This window comes from Calliphora vicina, chromosome 1 (genome assembly GCF_958450345.1).
Source record: "Calliphora vicina chromosome 1, idCalVici1.1, whole genome shotgun sequence".
In the NCBI taxonomy this organism is placed as follows: domain Eukaryota; kingdom Metazoa; phylum Arthropoda; class Insecta; order Diptera; family Calliphoridae; genus Calliphora; species Calliphora vicina.
The window spans coordinates 75,894,020-75,909,054 of NC_088780.1; the positions used below are offsets into that span (position 1 = coordinate 75,894,020).

General features: G+C 32.9%; 1 protein-coding gene across 1 annotated transcript in view; it reads left to right on the top strand.

Annotated features, from left to right (window-relative positions):
- Positions 1-908: 908 nt before the first annotated feature.
- Stt3B (catalytic subunit 3B of the oligosaccharyltransferase complex) overlaps positions 909-15,035 on the top strand; it is a 44,303-nt gene continuing 30,176 nt past the window's right edge. Inside the window, exon 1 of the mRNA XM_065514980.1 lies at positions 909-2,337. Within this exon, the coding sequence (XP_065371052.1) occupies positions 955-2,337 (1,383 nt within the window). The 5' untranslated portion in view covers positions 909-954. The remainder of the gene's footprint in view (positions 2,338-15,035) is intronic.

Sequence of the window (15,035 nt, forward strand, 5' to 3'; positions counted from 1 at the left end):
CAGTTAATAACAACAGAATACACTAATATCTTTTGTATAGATAAACAAGTGTATTGTGCATAGTTTAAGCGTAAAATACATTTTTCGGGTTTATATAACCCGACAAATTAATTTTGAGTTTTTTGTTTAGTGTCACTTTTGAACTGTGTTTGCAATATGTAAATAATATATAATCCCCTGTCTATACTTGACAAATATTTATCATAACAACTAATGACGTTTGTTGTCAAGACAAAGTTGTCTGAGCAAAAGCACTAACAATTTTGTCAATAATACTAATACGCCGACTAAACTTGATAATTTGTTATCTTGACAACCATTTTGACGTTTTTCATGATACAAATTTATCAGGTATAGACAGGGAGTTAAGTTTCGTCATTCTTCCGACCAAGGCGAATTTATACAAGGTGGAGTCAGTCAAACAGCTGATAATTTTTTTTTTCGCTTTTTGGTTCTAACAACTGTCAAAGCTTGTTTTTATATTTAAATATCTACATATTCTAAGCTTATTAACAAAATGTTTTTTGTTTACATAAATAAGTAAAGCCCTAACTATTGAATTATCTACATTATATTAAGATTAAATACTTATTTGTTTAATTTTTCATTTTGGTTTTTTGACATTTGTTAAGACCAATCGTTGTTTTTGTAGAACTGACACCACCTTGTATGAATTCGCCTTGCTTCCGACGATATTTCTTATGTTAAGAAATAAAAATTACGCGTAGAGACGATCGCTTAGGTGGCATTAAATAGAAAGTGTATTCTAGGTCGGGAGATAATTGGGGAATAAATTTTCACGTATAGAAAGATTGTTGTATATTGGTAGCACTGTATTGCCGGTGTTTTTTAAGAACGACGTGTCAATATAATAAGTTATTTATATGTGTAATAAGTCTAGTTATCGAAAAATATAATTCGTATTAGTTATTAATTAACAGTGAAACTAATGATATGAATCGTCCAATGTTAAATAGAAAAACAGCAGGTTACAGCAGTTTAATAACGTTTGCTGTATTGCTAATAGCATGGATTGCAGGATTCTCCTCTCGTTTGTTTGCCGTTATTCGTTTTGAGTCAATCATTCATGAATTTGATCCTTGGTTTAATTATCGTGCAACAGCATATATGGTGCAACATGGATTTTACAAGTTTCTTAATTGGTTTGATGAGAGAGCGTGGTATCCATTGGGTCGCATTGTTGGTGGCACTGTTTATCCTGGTTTAATGATTACATCTGGAGGCATACACTATTTACTTCATGCATTAAATATACCAGTCCATATACGCGATATTTGCGTTTTCTTAGCGCCAGTGTTTAGTGGGCTTACATCTATTTCTACATATTTGCTTACTAAAGAGTTGTGGTCTTCTGGCGCTGGACTTTTCGCTGCTGGTTTTATTGCCATAGTTCCTGGATATATCAGCAGATCAGTAGCTGGCTCATATGATAATGAAGGAATTGCAATATTCGCACTTCAATTTACCTATTTTCTTTGGGTGCGAGCTGTTAAAACTGGTTCAGTATTTTGGTCGGCAGCAGCAGCTTTATCGTATTTTTACATGGTTTCAGCCTGGGGCGGATATGTTTTCATTATTAACTTAATCCCCCTCCACGTATTTGTACTTTTGTTAATGGGTCGATATTCGCCACGTCTTTTGACCAGTTATAGTACATTTTTCATATTAGGTCTATTACTCTCGATGCAAATACCATTTGTAGGATTTCAACCTATTCGAACAAGTGAACACATGGCAGCTCTTGGAGTTTTTGCATTACTAATTACTGTGGGATTTTTGCGCTATCTTCAATCAGTACTTTCTCGCAATGAGTTTAAAAAACTATTCTTAATTGGAGGATTATTGGCAGCTGGCTTTGTTTTCTTGTCAGTTGTAACATTTACAATGATGGGTGTAATTGCGCCATGGAGTGGCAGATTTTATTCCTTGTGGGACACAGGTTATGCTAAGATACATATACCTATTATTGCCTCTGTATCAGAACATCAGCCAACCACATGGTTTTCATTCTTTTTTGATCTTCACATTTTAATATGTGCCTTTCCAGTGGGTGTTTGGTATTGTGTGAAAAAAATCAACGACGAGCTTGTTTTTGTCATATTGTATGCCATAAGTGCTGTATATTTTGCTGGTGTAATGGTTCGTTTAATGCTAACGTTAACTCCCGTTGTCTGCATGCTGGCTGGAGTTGCTTTCTCAAGCCTTTTGGACGTATATTTACGAGAAGAAAATGTAATCAAAACGACGACAATATCTCAATCTCGTCCAGAAGAAACTGATGACTCCCCTAATGAGAAAAAAATGCTTTATGATAAGGTAATTGTAATTATATATGTAATTTGAAAGTTATTTTTAAAACTCAACGCTATTTGAGGAGCCGCAGAACAGAAGGTACTTTTTCGGTCATTACAAATTTTTGGGATACTGAGTTTTATTTATTTCGCCCACTTAAAAAACTGCATGAACCTGGAAATGGTAACAAGTTTCTTACTTATCAATAGATACATCTAACTGCCATAAGTCACCTCATTAAATGCTAAGGATGTTTGATATAAAACCATTTTAATATCGGAAAAAGAACCGTTTGTTAACGTTTTGTTAAAAACAAAATTTAAAAAGTTAGTTTTTTTAAACAACATACGCATAACAAACTTTTTTATGCTTTTTTTTAACGATATTTTAAATGAATGTTTTTAATCCTTATTTTAATTTTTTTCGTTTTATACTAGTGTTGTACGTTTTGTTAAGCACAAATTTTTTTAGAACCCATTTACTTAGTAAAAAAATTAAAAATGTTTGCTAACTTGATTGTTTCTAGAAGATTTCAACAAAAATATAATAAAAATACCAAAAAACCAATTTTAGAAAAAATGCGGAAAAGTAACATTTGTTCTGCGGCTCCTCATTTGATTTAGGTACATTAGAGGGTCTCACTTCGTATGGCGATGAAAAAGAGATTTTGTTACCCCCCTTATATTAAACCTTGATTTGTTTTAAAATGTCTCCCAACATATTTTCGTGAGCTGGGCCATTTCCAAAAAATGTATATTTTCTTCAAAAAGAACACATATAATATATTTGAATCATGATGTTTACAAGATTGAATAACCGTAATACGCGAACTAGTATGAATATTGAGAATAAATTAACAAGCTAGTTCTTAAAACCAGTAAATTTTTAAATATTTCAAATAAAAAACATTTTCTTAAGAAATCTTCACAGAAAAAAGTTGAAACTTAAATAGAATGAATTGATTTCAATTCATAAAATTTATAATTAATTTCTTAAATAGTATGATTTTTTATATTTTTTTCAAGGTGTATTAATCAGGTGAGAGCGTCTCGGCAACAAACACAACAAAGACAATATTTTTTATTTGTCAAGAGATTGAGAATGTCAAAACAGAAAAATTAAAAAATAAATAAATTACTGGTAATTTTTTATAAATGCGTCAAACGTGAATAAAAAGCTTAGTGATTACAATATAACTTTTAAACTATCCATTTAACAGTGTCCATCTGTTTGTGTAAAACTGTAGCAAGTCCAAAATACACAAACTAATTCTTGTAAGGAGTTTGTAATGAAAATCAGCATTTAGTTTTGTCTGTCTGTTTAAAATACTCACAAGTCCAAAATACACAACCTAAATCGCGAAAGGAGTTCTAAGCATTAAGCTGTATATGTAAAATACTCGCAAATCCAAAATACACAACTTATTTAATTGATTTTCATAAATGTATTTGAATAATTATTCGTTTTTTATTTTTTCAATTTAAATATTATAAATGTCAACCACAAAGAGTAAACAACTATTTGACACTTTCAAACTCAATATAAATAAACAAGCAATAAATCAGCCTTGATTTTTTTGTTTTCATAAAAAATCTAGGAGGCTTGAAAAAAATATGTAGAACTAGCTGACCCGGTGCGCTTCGCCACCCCAATTAGAAGAAAGAAATAGTACTATCAAGTCTCACTTTGTGAATCTAATTGTAAATGTCTAATTTCATATTTCTGGGTCCATTATTATAGAAAATGCAAAATGTGTTCCTAATTTTAAATTTTTAGGTTTATTATTATAAAATATTCAAAAAGTACCATTGCAATAAGGAAATAGTACCATTGATTATCACTTTTAAATTCACATTCACTAAACCATAACCCGTCAAGTTTGAATTTTAGATTTGTATATCATTTCCTATATTATCAACTAATTTTGTTTCTATAATACTTAATATTTAATAAATTATCACACAACTGAAACCGATCGGTTTTTAATTTTTTAAAACCGACAACGCGGTTTTTTGGAAACTCTAGGTCCATTATTATAGGAAATTCAAAAAAGTACCATTAGAATATATAAAAAGTACCAAAAATCCCCCACTTGTGGTTTCCCACTCACTCGGGTCCATATAAGCTTAATTTGATGGCTTTAGGTTCATTGGTGAAGAAATTACAAAAAGTATCATTCGAATAAAGAAAAAGTACCAAAAAGTCTCCCCCTAGAATTCTCACTCACTTATGACCAGGGAAACCAAAATATGCAAATGCATGTTTTTTCTGGTGAGTCTAATGAGCACATGGATAAGATATTTACACGTTTCAGAACTATTTAAGAATTTTGGCATCGATTTGTTAGTGCATATTTTTGCATATTTTACCCTTAAATGCATATTTTTGCATATATTTGTTTTAAGAGCATATTTATGTCATATTTTGCGTTTTTAGAGCATATTTTACTGTTTAATAGCATATTTTGAGTTTATCAGAAACAAATTTTGTCTTACTTATTTTTCGCTGTTGTGTTACAGGTTGTTACTTCCTTTGTTTAAAATTCAAAATTGAAAAATAAAGCCATCTATTTTTCAATTTTGAAAAAAAAAATTTTTATCCAAAAAATGAAAAAACTGAAAAAAATGTTCAACTAAAAAAAAATTTTTTTTTTCAAAAAATTAAAAAACTGAAAAAAAAATTTTGTTCACCTAAAAATATTTAAATTTTTTATTTTGAAGTATAATTAGGTGAAGGCTATATAAGATTCGGCACAGCCGAATATAGCTCTCTTACTTGTTTTAATAAAAAATAAGCACTATTTTAATAATAGCTCCATCTAAATATCAAATTTTAGTTCTAATTCAAACTTAACCGTTCTAAGTGTTAAAGAAATATTGTCTTTTAAATTTGCTCCTGTAACATCAGTTGATGTCGAAAGAACATTTTCGATGTATAAAAATGTTTTCAGATCCAATAGACAACGATTTTTATTTGAAAATTTAAGTAATTTTTTTGGTTAAAAATTATGTAAAAGTTTGTTTTTTTAAGAGCATATTTTTTAAATTTTAAGAGCATATTTTAAAGTTTTTACTGCATATTTAAAGCGCCTAAAACGCTTTTTTTAGAGCATATTTCCGGTTTCCCTGCTTATGACCATATATGTTTAATTTCGTGTTTTTAAGTCCATTGCTATAGAAAATTAAAAAAAGTACCATTAGAATAAACAAAAAGTACCAAAAAGCAGCTACTTGTGGATTCCCACTCACTCTGGTCCATATAACCTTTATTTCATGTTTCTAGGTTCATTTGTGAAGAAATTACAAAAAGTACCAATCGAATAAAGAAAAAGTACCACAAAGTCTCCCCCTAGAATTCTCACTTACTTAGGACCATATATGCTTAATTTCATGTTTCTAAGTTCATTGTTATAGAAAATTCCAAAAAGTACCATTAGAATAAACAAAAAGTACCAAAAAGTCTCCCCCTAGAATTCTCACTCACCTAGGACCATATATGCTTAATTTCATGTTTCTAAGTCCATAGTTATAGAAAATTCAAAAAAGTACCATTACAATATAGAAAAAGTACCAAAAAACCCACACTTGTGGTTTCCCACTCACTCGGTTTATACACATATGGCCAAAATAATAAGTACATGAGATTTTCCGCATCTTTTGATGAATTAAAAATTTATATTTATTTTAAATGAAATATTATTTATATATTTAGTTAGTTTATGTTATGTTTAACATAAAACACAATCACTTATCCCCTAATAGCATAAACTAATTTTTTTATTAAATGAAAAATAAAAAAACTTCATAAAATTGGTGGACAAAATAATAAGTACATTGTATAAATCCTTAAATTAAAAGTTATAGTTGAATATTATTTGTTTTATTTTTATTAGTTTTATTAATATCTAGTGTATCCTTTATTATTTTTAATAATTTAGTGGACTCTTCTTGGCATACTGCTAATTAGTTTACGGCAGGTATCCAAAGGGATTTCATACCACGTTTTTTTTAACAAAATCACAAAATTGACCTTTATTGACCTTTGTTTTGAAATGTTTGCTTACTTATTCTGTGTTTTAACTCCCCCTAAAGGTTTTCAATTGGATTTAGATCCGGTGACTGACTTGGTCAAACTAGGAGACTTATATTATTTTCACGGAACTAATCTTCAATATAGCAGGATGTGTGTTTTGGGTCATTATCATTATGAATTTTGCTGCTCATATCGGTATTACTGTTTCCAGGGTATTGCAGACTTAACGTAAAATATTTTCTACTAATGTATATTACCCTCAACATATTAGATATAAGTTGGCATATTCCCTTTTAATGTCTCAAGTCACATATGGACTTGAGGTTGTATCAGGTACTAATTCTACTGATCTATATAAAATAAATCGTATTGTTAATACCATTGTTCGTTTTGTATACAATGTAGGTCGAAGGGATCATATATCCATTTATGTTAAACAATTTTTAAAATGCACTTTTTCTGATTTTGTTATACTTCGGTGCATGATTGCTTTTCATAAGATAATTAGAACTGGAAGTCCATTACCGTTGTTTAATAAATTTACTTTTAGTAGATCGACTAGAAGTCCCCAAATTTTGGTGCCTAGAATTAATAATTCTTTCTATGAGAAATCATTTATAATTCGAATTGCTCGTTGTTGGAACTACTTACCAATTGAGCTGCGTATTTTCTCACATTCCAATAATGTTTTCCGAATTAAACTTTTGAATTTTTTTGCAAACTATGGAGCTGTTTAAATGTATATTTATGTACAAGCTTAATTTTTAATTTAAGTTATTTTTCTTACATTGAGTACAATTTTCAGTGCTGCTATTGATTTGGGCCTTTTGTTTGTTTTTTTTCTTTAATTATTGTTACTTTTTTCAAATTCTTTTTAATTTTTACATTACGGTTGGGGAACCGTTATATATAAGAAAATTCAGATTAATAAGTTATTTGTATTATTTATATTTAACACCTTGTTAATTTTTTTCCTATGCTTAGGTATTATTGCTAAGTAATATGTAATTTTGGCCTTGAAGGCTTTGTATTACTTGAATGAATAAAATAAATAAAAAAATATAAGCTTTATTTCATGTTTCTAGGTTCATTGGTGAAGAAATTACAAAAAGTACCATTCCAATTAAGAAAAAGTACCAGAAAGTACCAGAATTTTCACTCACTCACTTATGTTTAATTTCATGTTTCTAAGTCCATTTTTATAGAAATTTCAAAAAAGTACCATTAGAAGAACAAAAAAGTACATATATGTAGTTCAGTTCACACATTTTGGTACCTAAATATTATCCCCTATTCCTAACACTAACTTCACTCAGATACATATCAGCTAACTTTAATGTCGATAACTGAAATAATTTAAAATTTTAAAAAAGTACCATTAGGAAAAAAGTACAAATTTCCCTTTTCTTCCTTGAACACCCCTCAAGTTTGAAATTTAAAAATATTCCATTTTGCCAAAATTGTTTATGCTACAGGCATGTCTCAAAATATTAAAATCTGTGTTAATGAGTTAATGTTTTAAAATAAGTACCAAACTGTTTACCCGGATTTGGCCCAATATACACCTTGGTACTCGAGTTCCAAATAATACCCTGTTAGTTAATTTTTGTATGAATCCAGGAACCAACGCTAAAAAAAATATCAAAATTGGCTTAATAATTTCAAATATAATGTATTTTCCCGATTTTATCGCCTTTTTGGTACCTTTTTTTATACCCATTGAGGTGGTACAATTTTATTCAAATAAATTTCTGTAACGTGGTGGGAGCTCATAATAAAATATTCGTATGTCTATGTCAAATTATAGAAAAACATTTTATGAAAAAGTACCAAAAATAAACACAATTTTTATTCCTTAAGGGTTCGACTTAACTTATATTTTTTATTTTTTGATAAGTAAAGAATACGATTTAAAATTTGATTCTATGTTTATTGGTTTAAAAGATACATAGGGTGCCAAAAAAGTACCAAAATACAGTTTTTACCCGTTTTCTCCCCTAAAAGTTTCGAATTTCGAAAAAGTACGAAACACCTGTCAGCTTATTTTTTGAATGGAGTAACATGGAATACTTTTTGAAAAATATGACAAAAAATGCATTTTATTGAGTTTTTGCATAGATAGACATTTTTTAAATTGAAATAAAATTTTTATATATGAATATGTAATAAAATTTTACACTTATATAGACTTTTTTTATTGAGAATGGAAAAAGGAAAACAAATTTGGAAATTTGTAATCAGGAATCCCGGAATTCCCAAAACAGTATTGAAAAATTCCAAAAATGGGATTTTCTCTTTTTTTTGGCTATAATATCCATACCAGGGGCGGGGTTATCGGAACCCTTTACAAAATAATTAAGAACATATTGGGCCATCTAAAATAGATTATTATAATTTTGATATCGACTATGCGATTTGAGAATTTTTGCTCTAAAGTTGAATTTTACATAAAAACAAGTAAGAAAGCTATATTCGGCTGTGCCGAATCTTATATACCCTTCACCAAAGTATACCTTAATATAAATACTAAATACAAGACCTACAGTGATGAAGGTTTGTGTTTGCGCAGCGGCAAATTAGGGAAGAGAAATGAAATAAAAAACAAGAGAAATAAAAACACAATAGTTTTCTTCAATTTGTAAAGTTGAGAAAAGATCTCAATTTATTTATTACCTTTAGCTATATATGGTAGCGAGACGAAGTTATAATTATAACTAACTAGAAATCTATTATGTTGGTGGCCAATAATATTTAAGTACCGTTAACGGTTATACTAGTTAGTTTTTGGTGTAGAAACTCCTAACAAAGATGTATAAAAACAGGAGTAGACCAAACTACTAACTAGTATTAACCCAACAACCCAAACAATGTTAAACTGGGTAAAAAATTAGAAATTTATTAATTTGTACTTAAACATTACCGGCCACCTTGCAATATAATGATATGTTGCAACAATAATTTAGAAATATACTTAAAATTAAAGGTATAGTTCAGTATTAAGTATATTAAACAAAAAAGTGAGCTTTAAATTCATTAGTATTTTTTATTTGTTTTCAAAAAATGTATTATTAAGAGCGGGCCATGAAGGACCCCGTCGATTTCAGGTTTTCATAGCTAAATAAATGGGCCAGTAAGGACCCCGTCGATCTATGAATCTGATGTAGTACTTAGGCCATTAGGGACCTCGACGTGATCATGATAAAAAAATTAAAAGGGAGATGACCCAGAAATTACCCAACCAAAAATGGTATATTGGGCCATCGTAAGTCCCGGGTTCGAATATATACGGTTTTTCATAATGTGTGGGTTAACTTCAGGTCCTAAAACGAGGGCAAGCCTACCGGAATGGTTGAAAGAAGGATCGGCAAGTTCCAATCCAGCAAAATGTTCTTTAATATTATCCGGAACGGTTTCCGATGGTGTCCGTATGCCTACCATTTCAGTAACCCGTGCGGAAATACAAATTTTCTGGGACCGGTCGTATAGGGAACCAATGGTGAGACGACAAAATCTATTCTTTCCCATCGCGATGGATCATTAACCCGACCATTCATATTCGAACCCGTCACTTCCGTTGGTGCCGCATTAGGATCGGATACGGAACTTGTAGCTATGACTGCTGCTGGTTGGGCAGCAGGTTCCGAAGTAGTAATATTAGTAGTAGTTGTCGACGATGATGTGATAGTAGTTGACGACGATGCTGTTGAAGTCACAGGGGATGTGGTAGGTACCTCAATAGAGACGGGTGACAACGTTGCCGATGGCGCAGGCTCCGAAATCTCCATTGCCTCGTCGTAGTTGATCAAAACATCGTCGAATAAGTTGGCAATAGATTCCATATTTCTATGAAGCAATAGAGATTTTTAAAGAATTACATCGAAAGTTACATTTAATTGGTCAGAATGACCAATTTAGTTATGGGTCGTTTTACAATACCATTTGTAGTCCGTATGTCCGCGACTCTAACGTGTCCGTCGCTTCCCGGATAAACCTTCAAAACGACACCTAAACGCCAAGAAGTGGGAGGTAGTTGTTCGTGACGAATTACGACAAGATCATTAACCTGAATATCGCGGGTCGGATTTTTCCATTTATAGCGTTTGTGTAAGCTCACTAAATACTCTTTCCTCCATCGTTCGCAAAATTGTTGAGTAATAGCTTTCATTTTCCGAAACCGGTTAACTAAGCTTATCGGCGATTCTAATGTTGGAGGCTCTGGGGGTGCTAGTAAGGGCGAACCAATCAAAAAATGTCCAGGGGTCAGAGCAACTGGCTCCTGAGGATTATCCGTCATGGGACATAGCGGACGGGAATTTAAACACGCCTCGATTCTAGCCAGAATAGTGGAAAGCTCTTCAAAGGTATATTTAAAGGCTTGAGCTTGTTTTCTAAAGTGAAGTTTAAAACTCTTCACACCAGCTTCCCAAAGACCACCCATGTGGGGAGCGCCGGCTGGGATAAAACGCCATGAAACGCCTTGAACTCCATAAGAAGAGCATATCAGAGACTGACTTTCCTTAAGAAATGATTTAAAATCCTTTTTTAATTGACGCGAAGCACCCACAAAATTAGTGCCATTATCGGAAAAAATCGTATTTGGACAACCTCGACGGGAAATAAAACGCTGAAAAGCTCCCATAAAGTTTGGCGTTGACAAATCTGATGTAGCCTCTAAATGAATTGCTTTAGTTGAAAAGCAAACAAAAATGCAAACGTAGCCCTTAGTGATCTTGCAAGCTCTACCAGTAAAACTTTTGATCTCAAAGGGACCAGCGAAGTCAATCCCAGTATTAGTGAAAGGTCTATTAATAATTATCCTCTCAGGTGGAAGAGCTGCCATAATCTGGCTGCACGCTCGTTTACGGTCAATTATACACCATTTACAACGACTTATCACTCCACGAATTTTACATTTCAAACGTGGGACCCAAAATTCCATACGAAGTATTCGCAGCATTAACTGATTTCCACCGTGAATGGAAATCAAATGCACAAATTCTATTAAAAGTAATGTAAATCTACATGAATACGGTAATATAATAGGGTGCTTTTCGGAGTAGGTTAAAGTCGGCGACTTTTCCAAGCGTCCATTAAGTCTCATCACCCCATTTTCATCCAAAAAAGGGTTCAGTGTGAGAATAAAACTTTTCGAAGGTAAAAGTTCTCTCTTTAGAAGACACCGGTATTCATCGTAAAAATATCGCTTCTGAGCGACTTTAGCCAAATGTAATTTAGCTCTTCTTATCTCAGAACTACCATATTAAAATTTTCGTACAAGTTACGACCTGATTTGTGAGAGGGATGGCTGTTATAAAAGAATCTCAATATATAGGATATTATTCGAAGAGCCTTATCCAAGTGAGAATAATTCGCAAGAATATCCTCATAAATATCGTTTCCCGTCACGTCTTTAAAAAACGACGCATGTGTTTTAACACGACATTCAATATCCGTGTCAAGTGAGGAAAGATTGGAAATTTTCCATTCATTCTTTTCACGGCGAAGCCATTCTGGACCATACCACCAAAGAGAATTTGTCGCAAGCTCGCTAGGAGAAATTCCGCGACTACCTAAATCCGCAGGATTGTCCTCAGATCTAACATGGTACCAATTGTGATTACCTACATTCTCCTGAATTCTACAGACTCTATTTGCAACAAATGTCGTCCAAGTACTAGGTGTCTTTTTCAACCATGACAGGACTATTGTAGAGTCCGTCCAACAATAAACATGATCTATCTGAATATAAATCTCGCGAAGTACAGTTTTCAATAATTCGGAGGCAAGTAATGCACCACACAGTTCAAGGCGGGGCAAAGAAATTGATTTTATGGGAGCTACCTTAGTCTTCGAAGTAAGCATATTGGAGTAAATCTCCCCACTAGAATTTCTTACACGAATGTAAATTACCCCCGCATATGCCTTTTCCGAGGCATCAGAAAAAACGTGTAGTTCGACAAACGAATTGGGAGTATAATGAACCCATCTAGGAATTCTAATTTTATTTACTTCAAGGTAAGTAGACACAAATTTCTTCCATTCATTCTCCGTTGCCAGTGGAAGTTTATCATCCCAGTTAATAAGGAGTGAGATCGAAAAATTCTTAACACACGTTTTTCATTACATTTTTTAACCCAAGTATTATTTGAATTTTTTTTTGATCAAGTTACCTTTGAAAAACATGTCAGTTATTATGTGTAATGTCAATTATATTAATTTTTTTGTTAATCTGATTAAAATGAGTGACCAGAAAAAAGTGCGTACTGAAATTATTAAATATTTTCAACAAAACCCAACTTGGTCTTACAAAAAGTTGGCCAAGCATACAAAGGTCTGCCGTCAAACTGTTTCCAATGTTATTAAACAGTACCGGGAGAACTTGTCAGTTGATAGAAAACCTGGTTCAGGTAGAAGGAATGGTCCACATGATGTTTCTAAAGCCAAAAAAATAGAACGCATTTTCAAAAGAGCTCCCAACACATCCGGTAGGAAAGCAGCCCGGTTAGCTCAGTGCTCGGACTATTTGGTACGAAAAGTTAAAGCTAATGCAGGTTTAAAAACATACAAGGCTCAAAAAGTTCCTGACAGGAACGCTACTAAAAATTTAGAGGCCAAAAACAGAGCACGGAAATTGAAGTCAAGTTTTATAAAAAAATATTCTTGCTGCATAATGGATGACGAAACGTATGTTCTGGCAGATTTTTCGCAACTTCCAGGTCAAAAATTTTATGTTGCTGATGCTCGAGGGAATGTTGAAGAAAAGTTTAGGACCCAAAAGCAGACAAAATTTCCCAGAAAGTTCTTGGTATGGCAAGCAATATGCAGTTGCGGCAAAAGAAGCCACTCATTTGTTACAACGGGCTCTATAAATACCGAAATTTACATCAAGGAATGTTTACAAAAAAGGCTGCTTCCATTCATAAGACTTCATAATGTGTCCACTTATTTTTGGCCTGACTTGGCATCCTGTCACTATGGCAAACAAGCCCTTGAGTGGTACAAGAACAATAATGTGGTATTTGTACCAAGAGAGGCAAATCCTCCAAACTGCCCGGAGCTAAGGCCAGTGGAGAGATATTGGGCTCTTGTTAAAAGAGAATTGAAGAGTACAAAAAAGGTGTCCAAAAGTGTGGTAGATTTTAAACGGAGATGGACTACATGTTCGAGCAAAGTGACATAAAGCACTATAAAAACGTTAATGGAAGGGTTTCCGAAAAAGGTTCAAAATTTCATCACTAGTGATTAAAACTATAAAAATAATTTTTTTTGTAAATTGTAATAATAATTTCAATCAAATAAAAAAAAAATTAAAGCTGTAAGTTTAGTGGTTTCTTTTTTATAAACATATATGTATGTTAAGAATTTTTCGATCTCACTCCTTATTATCAAGCCATATCCTCTGCATGATAATCTTCGCGACTATGATGACTGGGCTTAACCAACCCACTGGGTCAAATAATTTCGCAATAGTAGACAACACTTCCCTTTTTGTATACCCAGATTTATGTGGAATTGGATTCACTCTAAAATAAAACGAGTCCAGTTGAGCGTTCCACTGTATACCTAAAGTCTTTGAGCCACTAGACTCAACGAATTCCAGTAATTTAGCGTCTACTAAATGGTCCAAAGGAATGCTGTCTAGAATTGTCTGTTCATTCGAGGTCCATTTCCGCAATTCAAACTTTGCAGAAGATAAAGCTGCTATCAGCTGATCCCTAGCGATCACTGCAGTCGAAATATCGTGAGTTCCAGTTAAGACGTCGTCGACGTACATACAATCACGCAAAATGTGCGCAGCGAGAGTGTACTGCTTTTCCGTATCGTCCGCCAGTTGCAAAAGTGTCCGAATTGTAAGGTACGGTGCGCAATTAACGCCAAATGTTACTGTCTGCAGCTCATAATCCCTCACTTCCTCCGTCCGATGGTTCCTAAATAAGATACGCTGGAATGAAGTATGTGTGGGATCCACCCGTATTTGTCGATACATTTGCGTAATGTCACAGTTAAAAACGAACCTAAAAAGTCGCCAGCGAAGAATTAGTAGTACTAAGTCCGCTTGTAAAGTAGGTCCAACATAAAGACAGTCGTTCAAACTTATTCCGTTCGATGTTTTATGCGAGGCATTGAAAACTACCCTCAATTTTGTTGTCTTACTATCAGGCTTCATTACTGGATGATGTGGCAAATAACAAGAATGTAAAGTTGTTGAGGACACAGGTCTCATGTGGTCTAAATCTAAATATTCCCTTACGACGTCGTCATAAGTTTCCTTAATTTCGGGTTTACGTTCGAGAGATGATTCATTCCTAAGATATTGTCCCATCACGCTAGGCCTAGACGTTCCCAAAGACAATGTCTCAGGAAATTCTAATTTAAAAAGAAGGTCGACTACGTATCTCCCATCAGAACCACGACAAGTTGTGGCCTTATAATTTTCCTCACAATATTTATCAAAGGGAGATAGAATTTTTCTTTTCGGAGTCTCCTCAAGTTCCCAAAACTTAAGAAGATTTTGATTAAGGGTATCCTCCTCAGAAAAATCGACCTTAGTGGAATAAACTTGTATTGAAGACTGTTCAATTGGACCGGTTATTACCCAACCAAAAATGGTATTTTGAGCTAACAGGGAACCCAAAATATTTCTACGAATATCCCCCAAAAGAATGTCAGGATAAAGATCCGCTCCAATT